General features: G+C 42.9%; 2 protein-coding genes across 6 annotated transcripts; both read right to left on the reverse strand.

Annotated features, from left to right (window-relative positions):
- Nucleotides 1–348: 348 nt before the first annotated feature.
- Nucleotides 349–7,104, reverse strand: LOC136431464 (hydroxylysine kinase-like). Of its 4 annotated transcripts, none has more exons than XM_066422847.1 (7): nucleotides 6,986–7,104; nucleotides 5,489–5,801; nucleotides 4,573–4,698; nucleotides 3,517–3,647; nucleotides 2,537–2,711; nucleotides 1,929–2,138; nucleotides 349–749 (listed from the first exon to the last, which is right to left on the reverse strand). In XM_066422847.1, the coding sequence occupies exons 2-7, from the start codon at nucleotides 5,709–5,711 to the stop codon at nucleotides 484–486; spliced, it is 1,131 nt and encodes a 376-aa protein (XP_066278944.1). In that variant the 5' UTR covers nucleotides 5,712–5,801; nucleotides 6,986–7,104; the 3' UTR covers nucleotides 349–483. The 4 variants fall into 4 exon arrangements, with proteins under 4 accessions (XP_066278944.1, XP_066278945.1, XP_066278946.1 ...); XM_066422848.1 differs by having other exon boundaries at nucleotides 6,928–7,087; XM_066422849.1 differs by having other exon boundaries at nucleotides 6,905–7,087.
- A 1,050-nt stretch (nucleotides 7,105–8,154) lies between these two features.
- Nucleotides 8,155–16,119, reverse strand: LOC136431463 (serine protease inhibitor dipetalogastin-like). 2 transcript variants are annotated; one of them, XM_066422845.1, is made up of 9 exons: nucleotides 15,998–16,119; nucleotides 14,738–14,876; nucleotides 12,714–12,905; nucleotides 12,250–12,444; nucleotides 11,613–11,774; nucleotides 10,546–10,746; nucleotides 10,018–10,224; nucleotides 9,178–9,390; nucleotides 8,155–8,852 (listed from the first exon to the last, which is right to left on the reverse strand). In XM_066422845.1, the coding sequence occupies exons 1-9, from the start codon at nucleotides 16,038–16,040 to the stop codon at nucleotides 8,723–8,725; spliced, it is 1,482 nt and encodes a 493-aa protein (XP_066278942.1). In that variant the 5' UTR covers nucleotides 16,041–16,119; the 3' UTR covers nucleotides 8,155–8,722. The 2 variants fall into 2 exon arrangements, with proteins under 2 accessions (XP_066278942.1, XP_066278941.1); XM_066422844.1 differs by having other exon boundaries at nucleotides 10,546–10,749.
- Between the last annotated feature and the right edge of the window lie 1,726 nt (nucleotides 16,120–17,845).

The following is a 17,845-nucleotide window of genomic DNA, read 5'->3' on the forward strand; positions in this document are numbered from 1 at the left end:
TTGCCATACATTGTCACTGATGCAATTGTTGTGCAATAAATCATTCATTCATTCATTATCGTTCGTCAAGAGTCTTTCTCCTTCTAGTGCTCTTCTCGAGGGGCTCGAATCGCTATAGATAATTTGAATATCACAATAAGGATTAACGTCAGCTACATGTACTTTTAAAAGATACTAGCTTGTGTGCAATTTAGAAAAACATGATGAAGTACGCGGTGACGAATTGCATTTGAAATGCGTCATTCGTGACGCTTCCAGACAACTTGACTTCATTCTGTTTATGTCGCTAGAGATAAACCTATTTCATTGCTTAGTAGATGTATAAGGGAGAGTCGTGACTAAGGACCATACATATGACGTTCTTTATTGCTCATGAAAACTGGCTTTAGCATAATACACCTCGACATGTGGACATGACCCAAAGTGGACAATAATTTGGACCAAGACAACACAACTTGTTTGCTGTGTATCCGGAATATGGCCTTAGAATTCAAGACTACCGTTTGACTGATTTCGAAGAGATTTCTGAATATCCCTCCACTGTTTGTAGATCTCTTCCTTCGGGGTACCCCACCACCTGTCGATGAGTTTCCAGAGACCTCCTGCTGTGACCATGAGGTATTCTCTGTTCTCGGGATAGATACTGGCGGTGTGGTGTCCAAACACGTAGGACTGTAACGCCCTGGCAACAACACAGTAGTACAGGACATCCCACTCTACCGGCGTCAGAGCACGAACGCTTTCGAATCCTGTAGATAGACAAACCGCATTCAACTTAGCAGTTGAAAAATATATAACTGTAAAAAACACAAGCAAATGGACAGACCAAAAACAACACCTTCCCTCAATAGTCAATACATTGATGAAGGTTAGACATCCAGGTAGTAAGATACGCCAAAAATAGTTACTCAAGCAACTGGATAAAATTTTTGAAACAGTCAGACGTTTCAGACAGCATCCGCTGCCTTCCAGTCCTTATCGTTAGTCACTGACAAAAGACAGCGGATGCTGTCTGAAACGTCTGACTGTTTCAAAATTTTATCCAGTTGCTTGAGTAACTATTTTTGGTGTAACACCTTCCCTCGAATTAGTAGCCTACTCTATGGACTCTCTCTGACATGTTTGATTTATGAGTAGACTACCAACTCTGACCTGCCACTTCCTGAATTTGACCTTTGGGGTTATCTTCTGTCACTTTTGACCCAACCTGCTGTTAGTGGATTCTCACTTGTCATAGGGACACCATCACGGACTGCATTTCGTAGTTCAAGCGTGTTTTCCGATATCTACAAACCAACGCAAATAATCTGCATTAAGCATGTATAGCTAAAAGAAGAGAATATCAGAAGACTGCTTAAATAAAAACAAAAACGATGTGTACGCTTAAGCAACGGTCCATTAAAATGCAAATGAAGGGCACCAACATGGCAGTCGGCACCTGCCTGCTTCGTTGAATGGGGGCGAGGGTTGGGATCCCACTTCTGACACCATACTATGTTCTTGTTATGGAGACGCAGACTGAGACAGGAACATGCTTTTCACTGCATCGATGCTTTAATCTAGTCTCTACCAGATTGACTACACCGGCTATCAGGGAGAATATTTGCCTTGAGAGTTTGGCCACCACAAGTTTTCATTTGCAGACGCGGCCATTTCCGAGGGGGAAATGTTAACCTTCCCGTGAACTGAATCTCCTGACAAATTATTCCCTTTTTTTGCCGAATTCTACAATCCGTACCCCCATAGGAAGGCCTGGTACAGGCTAGCTTTGGTTCACAAGGGTTAGTAGAGGGACTTGACAAGCAGGAACAAAGAGGTGGTTTTTGAGCCTCGAATTTCTTTAGTAGAGGCTGACTATTCGTAGTTCTTGGGCTAGTCTATTACAAAGATCTAGAGGGGTGCCTTACTAATAATACAACACTACCTACCTGCCAAAAAGTGTCCTCCGAAAGTGATTGGATCATTCGGGTCTCTCACTGCAGACATTAGATACATTAGGCCGACGGCAAGGTCAAACACGTACGGGTTGAAAATGATGAGATCGAAATCCAGGAGGCCACAGATCCTGTACTTCCCTGGATGTGTGGGTTCTTCTTCAACGAGCACATTCTGGTCGTTGAAATCTCCATGTACTGCACCTGAGAGAGAAAGGTTGGTAGAATGTAATTCTGCATACATCCGTGAGTACAATGCAGGGTAAAACGTCGTATGTTTGCATCGTGGACGTTGCTAGCTATACATTGTGATAGTGTTGTTGGAACTAATCATGTGTACACATTATTAAATAGATTGACTTTTAAAATCCGACTTTTCAGACCATAATATTGCTTGGGTTTCCTTTAAGTGTGACAGGTCGTTCAGTGTAATATAACCCGCTGCCGCGATACGTGCCTATGAAGCTGGTGTGTTACGCCAAAGGGCGTCATACCGGCTTTACAGATACGTCAACAGAAGCTGATCTGGTTCGCCGAAGGGTGGTTATACGAGCTATACAGATACAGGTGTGCAATTCGTCTTGATATTCTAAGGAACTGACCTTGTGGCAGCTCATCCATGCGAGACAACACCTTTTCTCCAAAGGTGTGCACAATCTTTCTGATTTCGTCCTTGATTCGCTCATCCTTGAGACAGTGCAGGTATTTAACCAGACTGGGGAGACCAGCCAAGCTCCATAGATTGTCGGGCCGGCGGAGTGCTGGGTGGAAGAAATCCTACAAAGGAGGAATGAGTTTTTATTGTCGCTGCCTCTATTTAAAGTTTCCTGCTTTTCTCGATTTAGTCATTATTGCAAAATTTCTCGCCAATTCTGTCTATGCGATACCAACCTTTCCATCCTGCATGTCTCCGGTTACACCATTTATCCTCTGCCTCACACCCTGTCACTCTGCAATATTCAAATAACTACGGACACGCACGCGAACAAACAAATATACACACAGACCGAAAACAATACCTCCGTTTTCACGGAAGTAATAACAACTATACAGTGAGCGGAGGCAACAGAAAGCAACTACAACTCACCAAGCAATAGATATCACATGTTATGTTATTATGATGAAAGAACTCGTGAAAGGGCTATACTAGCGGTCTCTTAAAGCAGTCAATGAAACTATGAAAAACTTTGGGCCATCAATGACAGACAAGTCAAGTCCATCAGAGTGCCCATAAGACACAACTCAATATCATGGACAAACACATCTTATTCGTGTCAATGAGCACTACCACGCCAAATGTGCCCGCGTTAAAAACAACTGTGTCTTTCTCAAGCAAGGCTTTGAATACCTTTGATACATTTTCTAAGTCCAGCAAGTCTCTAATCGACTGTAGGTATGGACCTTAGAGATAGACCATTTATCGCACTAAGTTGTTGACAAAATATTGCAGAATGAACACAATGAATAAAGATCATAGTTGATAACAGAGTGGGGCATGTACTCTGATTTCTGATGATAAATGTCTACATCGAAGTTTGTTGGGTTTGACGCATCTCTATATGAAGACAATACGTGCACTTACCTGCAAAGCTTCTTGCACTTTGGCTAGGAAGACGCCAGAATCATAGGCCAGAGACAGGGTCATAGGGACATCGTAGAGAATGCTCCCGGGTAGGTAGGTCGAAAGACGCACCATGTTTTCAGAACATGGACCTGTATCGGATGGGAGAAACAATGTAGCGGCAACAAAGAATATTTCTTTCATCATTCAGGCCATGTTGATTTGATTATATGGATGACATCCTCTCAGAACCCCAAAAGTGATGCGACTGTGCGAATAAAAACAGTCTGGCAAAAAAAGTCCATCCTTATGAAATCTACGTGGTCAGGAAGTGTGAGCAAAACTAAACACACAGAGTATGGTGTACCGAATAATAGATTCTTCATTTTTGTCCTTTCACATCTTCTTCTTTGACTTCGGCATTCTACGACATTAGTATCCACTTTTCCGGAATACTATTTTCAATTTACAGCATATATTTTCCCTTTTTGCAGCTGATTTTAAGTACAGCCGAAAACCTTTTATTTTGAAATAGACGAAATTTGATACGCGCGGGGCGGTCATCCATATGGTCAAATCAACATGGCCTCACCCATTATTGACTTCGCCCGCAGCCTACAGAATATACATGTACCTTGGGGAGACCAAACCGGGCTGAGGTTTCCACTTTTGTGGGCGTGGCCTCTAACCAGCTGTCAGCCAAACAGAGAATCTGCTTTATGCTTAGGTCCCAATTGGAAAAAGAGGCCCCACCGGGTAGTTCGTGGGCTGTTTTTTTTCGCGCTTTCGGACTTGAGCCCCACGTGGCCGCGTGGGACAACCTGCGGCTGCCGGGATTTTTGGCCGGGCCCCGGCCGAGCCCCGAGATGAGTTTAACTCGGACTTAGATTCAATCGTGCGAGCTCCAGAAGGTAACACACACACCCCGTAACCGGCAGTCCGGCCGGGACTACACCCCCGACGGCACCGGTGCCATTGGGACTGTAGCATTACTAAAGAAGATATTCCCGTTGCTTGAGTAACTGTTACCTTGGGTATGAAAGAACATTTGAGTAGTCGTCAATCATCTGCACATACCGTTGTCGTTTCCCCGCAGACTTTCCAAACTCATGACCTCCCCGCGAAGGTTGGGTACTGCTTGAGGCACCGGAAATCCTTTGTGTTCCAAGAACGTCGTCATTTGGGTCTGTGCCTCGAATACATCTGGATAGGATGGAGCAAAAGATAGCCTGACTTATGATATGGTCACATTTCAAACCAGGCTCCGGCCGGTTTGATTGCGGGTATGAAGAAATATACACAAATTATACTGACTAATTGTTTTTAGCGTCTTGTGTGTTTTCATATCACAAGTGCCAGTATCAACAGATCTAGAGATGGGATAATGGTGGCATAAACTTCTGGTACATTATGACAAATAGTCGACTGATCCTACCTCCGTCAAAACGTAGAAATGCAAAATAAGAAAATAAAAATGAGAGCCATGCAGCTAGCATCTCATTTCCTAAACCACTAATTACCATGCGTTCAGGATCGGTCTATTGCCGACACTAATAATCATGTGTCACGTGATCTAGGTGATTGGTCTCTTGAATTCTTGCGACTGCAGTAAGACAGTAGAAATTTTTGTGTGTGCGTGTTGAAACAAAATTTTAACTCTAAAATATGTTATCAAGTTCATGACAATGGTAATAATAGCAATCAGAGTCACGATTCTAAGTAAACATGCGCAGTGAAAAGCATTGTGGGTAATATGTCAAAGGTGAAGGCCCCTAACATGTAAACAGTTCCTGTCTGACTATTGTCTCGATTTGTATAACAATGTCCAGACGTGTTTATTAATGTCTCAGAGGCCTTCACTTTGACATATTGCCCACAATTCATTTCACTGCATTCACATGCGTACTTAGAATCGTGAGCCCCCTTATTTGGACGGACAACATACACCCACGGCCATACATTTCATACTAAAACGTAATCCGAACAAAATTACCTCTATTTCTGGAAAAAGTACCGTTGGTAACTTTTAATGTGTATCCGTAAGGCCAAGAGACGTCGTCCTCAACTTTTACATGGAAATTCAAATCAATGTAACTATTCATTGGCCTCAGAGATTTAACTTTGAACCCGTAACGCTCTTCTATGAGTCGTCTTGCTTCTTCCTCTGTCAAACTGGGTTTCTCAACTGTCTCCCCTGTGCTGTCTGTTTGGTCCATGTCTCCCGTTGCTATTCACTCAGGCTATTGCTGTACACTCCCGTTGCTGTTCAATCGTCTTATGCAGGCTTTTCCCAGTTGACAGCTGCACTGCTCAAAGGGGTGAATATTTGCAAAATAGTTAATCATACTCAAGCGTTATTCCATACTGCCTTGATTATATGGATGACATCCGCGCGCATCAGTTTTCGTCCGTTTCCCCCCAAAAATGTAGCTTCCGATGCAGACTCAACCCGGCTGTTTTCTTTTTCAAGTTATTGTTTTTATACTATTATATTTTTTTCTTATTGTATTATTCCCGGCCAGCAATAAGAAAAAAATATAATAGTATAAAAACAATAACTTGAAAAAGAAAACAGCTGGGTTGAGTCTGCATCGGAGGCTACCAAAAATGCGACTATAGTGAAATCATGCAAAGAAGCTGCAAAAAGACCAAACATGTGGTGGGCTTAAAGTAAAAAAAAATATACTAAAGAGCGAAGTCTTCCAAAGTCATAGAAGAAGATGTGAAATGACAATAATAAAGGATTTTAAGTCATTTGTAAAACCTTCCTGAACACTTAAATGTCATAATGAAGACAAAGTTTCGTAGGCCCAACTTTTCGTTCGCACACTCGCTTTGGGGTGCTTAAATTATGTCATCCATTCTGTAATCAAATCAGTACGGCCTTACTGTTTCATCAGTTTTGTTCACCAACGTTACATCTGATAAATGTACAAGTAAAGATGATGCGCCGCTGAATAGCTACTTGTCTGCCAATGTTGTCTGCTTTAACAGTGTTAAAAAAGATAAAGATTAATGAAAATGGATTTACAGAGAATTTACTGATGAAGGTTCATATAAAGCGAGTCTGCTATATCTAGAAAGTGGAAAACGTCTCAAATTTACTGGCATGAAAAAGGTTTCCGACTATCACGAATGACATAAATGACAATAGTAAAACACAGCTTATGGCTATCTGTGTTCTCTGGCTTTCTACTCAAACAGTAGAAATTGGTTACAGGTACAAAAATACATATCTTGTACCTGTAGCTAATTAACCATTACCAGTTTAAAATAGAAAGAAACAACTTTGCTTGTAACAAAATAGTAACGTTACCCCTCACATAACAGTCTGTCTGAAGTACGACAATATCAAGGTCAATATAACGTCTTTTGTTGTATCATAATAAACATCGTCAGCCTTATACACCTGTTCAGTCTTGCCAGACTTACGTCTACGTTGTCCTCAACCCTTAATAAAGATAGCGGCTCCATTGATGTAAAAACTCACCGGCCGACGTTTGGATAAAACTATGTATCATAGCCTGTGAATGGCACCAACAGCTGCTTGAGGCATTTTTTAGTTGTCTGCATGTACAGCGCAGGGGTGTTAGGGAAGGGTGACCTTTGACAAGGAACACCCGTCCCGCCATACCTTCCACCTGGTTCAGTGGACAAACATACTAAATAGATAAACAAGTAAAAAGAATAGACTGATACGAGGGGTGATCAATACGTCCTGGGCCCCAAACGTCGTGTTTTACATGCATGTAAAAGACTATTCAAACAATGCATAAATTATATACAATACTACTAGAAAGGCAATATTTGCTAGAGCAAATGCAACATATTTTATCCAATTCCCTTCCTGCATCCACAAAAAAAAAGACTTTTTCATAAGCTTATATCGGCGTGCATGCCGTTTTTCATTGTGGTCATAAGGGAAGAGACAATATATAACAGATTACGTCATTTAAGCCACAATTTCAACAATGTAAATCTATAAACATATGTCATAACACATACATAGCGTAAAACGCACTTTTTCATCACTGCAAATGTCTTTTTAATGCATTTTAACCAGTCTACATTGATTTTTAATTCAGCAGCAACACTGCGATTTCCAATAACCTGATTAGCTGGGCTTCAAACGCAAATGTGTCGCACACCAGTGTAACGTTAACCGCAAGGGAAAATTTGTTGAAAATCCGTAGAATTGTTTCCATTCTTTGTCGCAAACTGGCGCGGCCCATGGAGACCACTTTACTGCATTGTCCACTCGGCGTTATCGGAAGATCACAAAACAACACATACCTGTAGTCTCTACCTGACCATTCAGTGGACTGTCCCGACAACGCTGAACGCTACATTCAGGAGAACTTCCTACATTTTACTGTTAGATTCAGTAAGCTTGTACGCTAAATCCTGACACTTCCAAACGCATTGCGCAAAGCCTAAGGCTATTGGCAGGACGATCCTGTCAGCAGTACAAAAATTTGCACTGCTGACAGGATCGTCCTGTCAGCAGTGCAAAAATTTGTACTCCTGGCAGGACGATCCTGTCAGCAGTACAAAAATTCTACTGCTGACAGGATTATCCATTTTTTTCAATGCATTTTTGCAACCAATCAGAAGGTTATTCGTGGCGTCGGAAAAATGACATCACTCGGAGACTCGAGCTCGGCATTCGACCAATTTCGACTTTATTCGTCTTTTTCAAGAATGACAGAGAGTCGGACCACTGGTCCGTTTAAGTATTTTCTGTGTCATTCCAGTGCAGGGCGCTCTCAGTCAATTAGCCAATCAGAGTGTTTTCATAGAGAAATGTCGATTGAACTCCCCTTAGGAGATTGCATCTACAAAATGTACCATGATCACACGCTATTTATCACTTATTCAGACCTCTGGGCATTTCTGGATGTGCTAGTCTTGATTGTTAGTGTTACAGCCCCTGCCACTGACTTTGAACTTAAGTGAATGAAAGATTTGACAAATATAGTGAATCCAGTGGACTTGGTACTAGTATCCAGTTTATCGTGAACTCGTGCAGGCTCTCTACGGGGCTGAAGGAGGCTCCGCCCCCGGGTCAACTTTGGCACCCGGTAGTAATTTTATGTGGCTGGAGTTAAGTTCACGATCTCGTGAAAGGCTTATTAACTCCAGCCCAGTAAAACTACGTATACTCCCGGCTACCAAAGTTGACCCGGGCGGCGGAGAACTCGTGGGACGCCGAAGAGAGTTGGTGAAGTTAGCCGGTCAGAGGAGCTCGGGTTGCCCACCACACTGCGAGCTCGGCGCAGGTCATGCCCTCCTCCCCCACAGCGTACAGGTCCATCCCGGCCAGCAGCCAGAAACACCGCGCCTTCTCAAAGAAACACCTAAGTAGGAACGTTCGTAGTTAGCTGAGTGCAACTTTTTTTACTTTCGTGTACGGAGTCTAAAGTTGTTTTCGGTCTGTCTGTTTGTGTTTGTCCGTAACTATTTTAGCAGATTGGTATGGAGTGCGTGAAAAAAATGACCACTAACGTTCACACTAAGGTCAGACTTGCCGGAATGGCAGGAAGTACAGTTCAGAGTTGGTGGAACTAGTCGTTACTCAGACATAACAGACAGTCCATGGAACAATCGTTTATGATCAATCGTTTCAGTCTTATATTAAATGGTAGAATTCGAAGATAGTCGTGCTCGACTCAGAGTGCTGACCTGTTCCCGTAGGTATTGCCGTCTACTCCACATATCGGGTTAAACTCCTTCAAACAGACGTAATCAGGGTCGCAGTAGTCAATGTCATCCTCCTGTGCGTCCGAGTCGACCACCTTGGCAGTAAGGTGCAGTTTGGAACCTGTTGGTGGGGAGGCGCTCTTGCACAGTCCGTCGTGTACCTTGATGGGCGCCTCTTCTCCGTGCATTGCCATTCTGGAGGTTGTTATCCACAATTACGTGGTGAGAACAGTGCAGTGCAATTCATGGTCGAACAATTGATCTAGCACGTAGTTTGATTAGAATAAGTATACCTCACTTTGACGTTCCATACGTAAAAGGAGACTGTTAAACGTTACATAGTACTCCTTGAAAGTACTTTGTAATATATCACTGGACTGCGCCTGAGTTGCGCCAAATTGACAAATGCATCAAAGGTGGCGCAAACCAATGTGTCGCCTGAAATTACGATTTTTCTTTTAGAATTGCAATTCAAAACATCTGCATTTGGCACCAATGGTCGCAAAACGGCACAAAGCGGTGCAATCACTGCAGATGTCTTTTTGATGAATTTGTACATTGTATACGTACATTGTTCATTGGATTTTAAGTCAATAGCAACGCTGTACATTCTATCTGATATAAAGCCGAAAGTGAGAATGTGACATTACGGGAGCCCATTTTGTTTGTTAAAGATCACTTATTTTACCCGTGCCCGCAAGGGAAACTGGTGAAAATTCAGCAATAATATTAATTTGGCGCAAAATATTAGGCACAGTCTAGAGAGATATCCACTTTAGAAGTTAAGGTTACACATAAGAGACGTTGTGTGTGTGTACTTACAGACAGACAGTAACATCCAGAACGCAGTCACTCTCGTATGTCTGTCCATCACTCGCACAGACCTGTTCGTCGTGATGAATGGGCACAGGACAGGGGTGAACCAAGCAGTCGGGATCCGGTTGCACTTCTGACGGAATCCCCATGGTGGCGCTTTCACACGGACCGTCGTGGACCTTCAGGGGCATTTCCTCTCCGTGTTGTGCCATTCTGGAGGCAGAGAGAAACGTTACAGAGCTGTTCAATAATAATTGAGCATTGTTGATGGACTAGTCGTTTTTCTAGAATCATTTTGTTCTTCTGAATAATGAATGTCACCGTGGCTGTTATAACGAAAAGTACCCCTTCCCGTTATAAAATACTCGCTTACCATGATGAAATCTAAATTGTTGCGCATGCTCCACCGGAGATAATATGACACAGTGTGACATCAAAATTCAATCGGAAACAAGATGGCACGGGCATGACGTCAAAATCTGACATGGCGGCCCCTTGGACGTAAACGAAAACAATACAGGTTTTGCTACTTACAGACAGGTGGAGACCTCAAACACACAGTCGCTCTGGTAGGTTTGTCCGTCACTTCCGCAGATCTCCGCATGTGGCTGTATCGGGCAAGGGTGGACCAGACAGTCTGGGGACGCCTGCAGTATGGGCTCGGTATGCTCGGTGTCGCTTCCACACGGCCCATCGTGTAGCTTGAGAGGGACCTCTTGGCCGTTCCGTGCCAAACTACTTGCAATGAAAGACATTAGACCAGTACGGCAAGTCTAAAAAAGGATACACAGTAAATGTTTAAAAAGATGAAAAGTCTGGGTTTGACAAATAACGTTATATTCTTTAACATGAATATTATATATATAGAAATCATTACGAGCATTTCTCTCATTTGTGTCTAATTGTAAAAAAATTGGAAAATATGTATGATCGCAAAAATGTAAGTCAAAATCCAAAATATATTGGGAAGCGAGGTAATCAAGCACGTTCTGTTTGTGTGTGTGATGAACAATAGTAGCCATAGGGACTCTCTTTAAAGTCTACATATGTCATAGTATCCTGGTTTTATGTATCTGGTTTGTTGTTATACATGTACGTAAATTATTTTGTATGAGGGTCTGCATGGGGGAGGGGTACCGTCATCGCTCTATGCTAACTTCACAAAGGCAGCGGCTACGTATTACGTTAAATTCACAGACTGGCATGGCGTTACGCTTAATTCAGGCGCCCATTACACAATACGTAGAATACACCAATTACACTGTACGCTACATTTTGAGCGATTCCTGACTCTCCATCACAATTAGCATTTAAACCAATGACAGAACGGCAATTATCGGTCCAACCAATGAGGGAGTGGCTTCATGCCCATCAAATATTTGAATTGCTATGTTGCATCATAGTGGAAAGTACCCGGTTGTATTTCCACGTTTTGAAGGAGGTTGGCGTGGCTTTGGGTTCGTCAGTAATGGCTGCATGCTCATGCATGCTCCGGGCCTTGCATGTGTACCATTGTTGAATTCATTTTGAAAACGGAATGAAGAGAAAGAAGGGACTAAAAAGTAAAGGCACTGAACTTAAAACTTTGACGGACTGCTTACCGACAAGCAGCCACCTGCAGAATACACTCGCTCTGGTACGTCACACCGTCACTGCCACAGATGACCTCCTCAGGCAGCGGCAGGGGACAGGGAGGGACGTCACAGTCAGCACACGAACCGTTGTGCAGTTTGACAGGTGCCTCCTGTCCGTTGTCTACCATGCTGATTGCAGAGAGACATCATATTAGGTGTAAGTCTAGATAAACCTGTACATACCTGTATATACCAGCATATACCAGTATATATTGCGTTTGTAAATCAAGGAACATTAAGACTTCACAGATCTAATACATCCGCGAAATATTTAGAGTTTCTCATATGTCTTGTTAAATTGTAGTTCATTTATTATGCAAATAAGATTTTGATTAACATTACAGGTATACTCCATGTAAAAGTTACTCAAGCAACTGGATAAGTAACTTTTGAATTAAGCATCTTAATAACTGGATCCTTCATCCACACATTGCATGCTTGTTCGCTGGTCATCGCGGAAACACAGACCAGTGAACAAACAAACAGACAGACAGACAGACAGACAGACAGACAGACAGACAGACAGACAGACAGACAGACAGACAGACAGACAGACAGACAGATAGACAGACAGACAGACACATCCTATGTCAGAGCTACTCACAGACAAGCAGAGACCTCCAGAACACAGTCGCTCTGGTACGTCTGCCCGTCGCTGGCGCACACCTGGGCATCCGGCAGTGGTGGGGGACAGGGGTGAACCTCACAGTCTGGTGATGTCAGCATTTTCCGCAAGGTGTCGCTCTCGCACGGGCCGTCGTGCACCTTGACTGGCGCTTCTTTACCGTCCTGTGCCATTCTGCTCACGAAAGTCAAACACGTCATTCACCGTAAGATTTTATTAGAACTACAGAATCTATCAAATGTGAAATGTTCTACAAATATATACATATCTAAATGTGATGAATCTGGTCGTTTACCTATTTGCTTTCCTTTCTTACTTGTTGTATGTATGTTTGTATGTATTTGTGTGTGTGTTTGTTTGTTTGTTTATATATTTGTTTGTTTGTTTGTTTGTTTGTTTGTTTGTTTGGAGCAGAAAACAGATAAGTCCTGCCCATTACTCACAGACAGGCAGACACGTCAAGCTCACAGTCACTCTGGTAGGTCTGGCCGTCACTGGCACACACCTGGCCCTCGCCGTGTGGAGGCAGCGGGCAGGGATGGACCTCGCAGTCGGTGGAAGGTGCAACACCGCCCGAGACACTGCTGCACGAGCCATCGTGAACCTTGTAGAGTTGTTTTCCTTCCTGTGACGCCCTGGGAAGTTGAAACTGAATAATATTATCTCTGGGTACGTTGTTGTAAAGGGCTAGCAACCCGTCCCTGTAAAATATACCCTGTTACTGAAACAGCGAGGGAACTTGCTGCCCTATGTTCCTCTAGGCACTACAAGGGTCTGGACGGACGAACGAATGAAGGAACAAACGAATATTACCTCTGACATAAAGCAACGCAATATTAATACATAAACCTGCGACTAAGTAGATTAGGCTTAGGAAAATAAAAGTTGTATTTCCGGCCGCTGGCAAGGGGAAATTTCGATCTGACGTCAGAGAGATTGAATTTTAGTAGACTTTCAAGTAGTATTGCAAGTTTTCTTACGGACTTCCTTTATTCCACACTCTGTTAACAGAATAAGGCTTTGAACAGTTGATGTAAGAATGTGGAGTAAACATTGTGATTCTCTTCTTCACAAGTTCCGAAGAGAACTCCACTTCTTGTCTACTCACAGATAATACAATACAAGTAGGATAGTCGCGACACCGTTACGGCGGTCGGACATTTATTGGCTCCTCATCAGATCAGTCATGCCACTGACAGAAAGTTGGTAACCGCACGTATATAACAGGAGAGTAACAGAACGGATAACTCCGACATTACAGTTAATGGCATATCCGGGATTTCCTTACAGTCTATTATTACTTCAATGGACGTGGTTACAACGGTAGGTAAGGGATGAACAAGTAGGTAAGCTCGTAGTACACATTTTCTATGTCAGAAGTCTGTTGAAGTGCAGATCAGCCAATCTTCTTGAGGTCTAGTTTTGGAGACTTGTCATCTACGTAAAGCCCCTGTCACACTTGTGCGCACAAACAGGCCCGCATGAGCCACGCATCAACATGTCGTTGGTCCAGGCCAAGCCTGCAGTCAAAAGCAATTTCGTTGGCTCAATAACAAGGCTGCACAACGGTGGGTCAAATTAGAACAACTTCTTCCCTGCAACTCCACATAACCCAACAATTGCTACCGCGGAACCCACGCGCACCTAAACATACGCACAAGTGTGACAGGGCCCTAAGGCCTACTTGAGGCCGACTATCGCTGCGAGCGGGCTACCCAACCCTAACTCCCCGGTGCCTGCCGGGAAGGGGGAGGTACGATTTATCCATGCTCTGTCCAGCCTAAGAGTGTTTACTCACTCTGATAAAACTGTGTATCACAAATGAGAGAGGTATAATTAAGAACGCAAGTGCTCTGATAAGGAGATCTACAATACAATAGGTACAGTGATTTTAACAAGGTAAAGTTACAGCCCAAGTACGGCCAACCGCTGGCAATACAGAAGTACTAGTACAGTACCGAGGAATAACTTCAACGTTAGACTAAGTATATTCCTCACAAGGCAACTCCAGTATGTTATCTAAGAAGCTAAAGACAGCCAGTCTGTTGCCCGAGGGTGGGAGGGTGGGGGTTAACACGTCCAACCGCCAGGGGTGGTGAACGACGAATGAAGGGAAGGGGGGAACATCTGGGATTGATAAGGGGAGGGGAGGATCACTAACACTGTGATCCGACAAGAACTGGTATTTCTTTTTTCGTCAGTCTATTGAATATACCTATGCTTGTACAATACATATCTTTATAACTATAAGATGATATTGGAAATGCCAATAGATCACTTCGGCCGAAATCCTAAAAAATTAGAGAATCCTTAGGTGGTTCTTTTTTTCAGGACCTTAACCGAAAACACAACATTGCATTTGATTTTCCTAGGCCTTTAAACACATTTTCAGATGTTGAAGTCCCCCCCTGTAATGAATAGAGATATTACCAATCACATTGAAATGATGACGGTTATCATGACTTACATGCAGATATAGTTGTCCAGGGTACACTGGTTCTGGTAGGTTTGGCCGTCAGAGGCACACACCGGGGAATCTGACCACGGACAAGGGTGCACATAACACCCGGCCTGACTCCGGCTCAACGCCGGACCGGTCTGGCAAACTGTGGAATGAGATAGCAATTCTAATTATCTTCGTCAAGAGGGTAATTTTTCTGTCTATCTGTCTGTCTGTCTTCTAATAACTCGAGAAGATGTGGATGGACCTTACATTGAATTGATGATAATTGGTAACGTTACATTGGTAGGTGTTTGCAAAATGAGAAAAATCATGAGTAGATTTTGGGGCCCCGGTGGCTTTCCATGGTACTGCAGCAGTTGGACGACCTCAAACCCTCACAAAATAATGAATGTCTCATTAACTAGACGTATTTTGCATATAACGTTACGTACAAATGTAAACGTTGACGTCACTTACACACGAAGTATAAGCTTGTCCAGGGAATTATGCTAAGTCTTGTTCCGAGCTTACATGTACATATTGTGAGGGTATGATCTGACATACCTTCCACATAGAAGTAATTCATTGTCTTTTGTGACGACTGCCGTACGACTAGAACAACAAAACTGACTTTTGCCGCATTTCGGAAGATCGTTTCCTTCAAATGATGACGACGCATTGCAACCTTAATGTATCTGTAAGTCATCTGTACCCGCCCTCCCCTAGTATTCAGAGTAGTATACTTTATGTTCAAATTGGTATTACGTATATTCAACTCTTTATGGACGTTTACAAATTTACAGTAACTTTAGTAAGCTCTCGGGATGGAAAGCGTGTTCAAGTGCTATCGAGTGACACTGGACAGAATGAGTTGAGTTACCTTGTAGCGCCTAGTGGCACATACATGTAGGTCAGAGAGTCTCCTTGCTGTTTCAGTAGCAGGGTATAGTTTTACAGGGATGGGTTGCTAGCCCTTCCCCTTTAACGTGCTTCAGGCACCTCCTCGAATACGGGACTCACATTTACGTCCCTTCTAAAAAACGAGTGCAGCGCCAACCCAGATGTCCTGGCCCAGGATTGAACCGGGGTATCCCAGTCACCAACTAATTGGAACCAGCTATAGCTCAACTGTGAGGCTAAGACCAGTTGAGCTACAGGAATATTAATATCCTTTATGGACGTTTACAAAAATAAATTTAGGTCCTAGAATGGAAGAGTTACTAATTGGCTATATAGTGATTTCAATGGGACAAGAACATTAGTTTGAAAGACATGGAAACGTACCTTCGAGTAAAGCCCAGAACACGAGGACCACTGGCGTCCACATAATGTATTATTTGCAGTGTGCGTGGCTGTAACATCCCAGCTAGGAATCCGTTATCTCGAAACGTTAGTCAACGGTGGGAACGGAGGCAGCTGAATTACACCCCTTGGCCCTGCCAGGATGTTTGACAGAAGAACTGAAAAAAACACCTACGTTACCAATACAACAAGGTCGACCTCTTTCAAATGAGGTTGTCAACTATATTACACCTTCGATAACTAAGGCAATCTTTTGATAAAATCTTACATGCATGTTCACGTTTGTCCTAACGTTACGTACAACTAAAAGGAAACATCAAGAAAACGTTTTTGAGAGATAAAAACATCGCTGTTTTGCGGGAGATATGTCATATAAGCTAGAGATAATGAATCTTAAAGCACACTATTTTGATATCAGATATCAGCGACTAATAAGGCGAATACAAAACGCTCAGATTCGAAACACAGAGATCAAGAGAAAGGATAATAAGGAGGTTCACGATTCTAACTACACATGTGCGGTGACATGCATTGTGGGCAATATGTCAAAGGTGAAGGCCCCTGAGACGTAAACAAAACCCGTCTGGACATTGCGAGGCAAATCGAGACAATGGTAGAGAGACACGAAATGTTTTCAAGTCAGAGGCCTTAAAGCTTCACCTTTGACATATTACCAACTAGAGTTCCACGACCTCATACCTTCGACAGATGGTTTTAACCTTTACAACTGATGCATTATGAGTGTTTCTCATGAATTATGCAAAAGGAGTCCATTGTAGAATTTCTGATAAATTCTCACACAGAGCGAGAGAGAAATTGAGAGAGACACGAGCGGATCTGTCCTTGGTGCTGACCACCATCCGCAAGCACATTCACATGGTGGTGTTACCGTGAACTGGCACCCAGTGTTACTTTTTTTAGCCTTTCCAGTAGCAAACATCTTACCCTTTCCAATAGAAAACTATAGACTAGTCAACGCAACTATCAAATCACACGATTCAGCATGTTCTATCTGGCTGACGAGCACATTCCCAACATTGACACTGAAACTGGACTGAATCTTTCGAATCAAATATGTGTTTATTCAACAAGAGAGTTACAGCCGGAAAAACAAGATATGTCATCTTCAGAAACAAGCCATCTTCGCTCTCTGTATCGGAAGTGTCCTTTCACAAGATTTACATTGTACCCGTCCCCCCAAACAATCTACAAACAAATACACCGTGTATATACATAATGTCATGTACAACTTATGACTAAGCGATCAGCATCATGTAACGGAACATAACCAGTTTACGTCCGATTTATTCAAAACGTTATTTATCCTAAAACCGCGCGGACAGAGCCAAATTTCAAACCCATGGGCAGAAATATCAGCTGTTCTAAAAAGAAAATGCATGGTCTGTAAGTTTTTCTCCGCCTGTTTAACGCCGTGCGAGCATGTATCTATACTGAGGTATATGATGAAGAATTGTGCTAGGGTAACCCATTATCGTCCACTTCTGAATCTTTTCCCCTCTAGCGCTATGGTTGAAGAACATAGACCAGAAAAAAACTGCACAGTAACTGTCCAAAGTAGTCTGCAGACAAATGATAGTAAAATCACTATGTCTGTCCGGCCACTTGCTTAACGCGATGGAAAAAAAACAATGTTTATTTGTAAATTCCCACCACATGCGCGGCACGTGGCGTTCACGTGGTAAACGCATGGCCATTATGTTTTGCTGTGCAAAAATTAAAGAGATGGCTAAGGATCATACTTATGATGTTCTTTATTGCTCATGAGAACAGGCTTTGGCATATTACACCGCGACATGTGGACATGAGCCA

Source organism: Branchiostoma lanceolatum, chromosome 3 (assembly GCF_035083965.1).
Source record: "Branchiostoma lanceolatum isolate klBraLanc5 chromosome 3, klBraLanc5.hap2, whole genome shotgun sequence".
Taxonomy (NCBI): domain Eukaryota; kingdom Metazoa; phylum Chordata; class Leptocardii; order Amphioxiformes; family Branchiostomatidae; genus Branchiostoma; species Branchiostoma lanceolatum.

Excerpts from the sequence above, each read along its gene's own strand:
- LOC136431464 (XM_066422847.1), bottom strand. The coding sequence starts at position 5,711 with ATGGACCAAACAGACAGCACAGGGGAGACAGTTGAGAAACCCAGTTTG. Across the intron at positions 4,699-5,488 it reads TACTTTTTCCAGAAATAGAG|ATGTATTCGAGGCACAGACC; the intron begins GTAATTTTGTTC and ends CATCCTATCCAG. Across the intron at positions 2,139-2,536 it reads CATGGATGAGCTGCCACAAG|GTGCAGTACATGGAGATTTC; the intron begins GTCAGTTCCTTA and ends TTTCTCTCTCAG.
- LOC136431463 (XM_066422844.1), bottom strand. The coding sequence starts at position 16,040 with ATGTGGACGCCAGTGGTCCTCGTGTTCTGGGCTTTACTCGAAG. Across the intron at positions 10,225-10,545 it reads TTTGAGGTCTCCACCTGTCT|AATGGCACAACACGGAGAGG; the intron begins GTAAGTAGCAAA and ends CTCTGCCTCCAG. Across the intron at positions 8,853-9,177 it reads GGCAATACCTACGGGAACAG|GTGTTTCTTTGAGAAGGCGC; the intron begins GTCAGCACTCTG and ends GTTCCTACTTAG.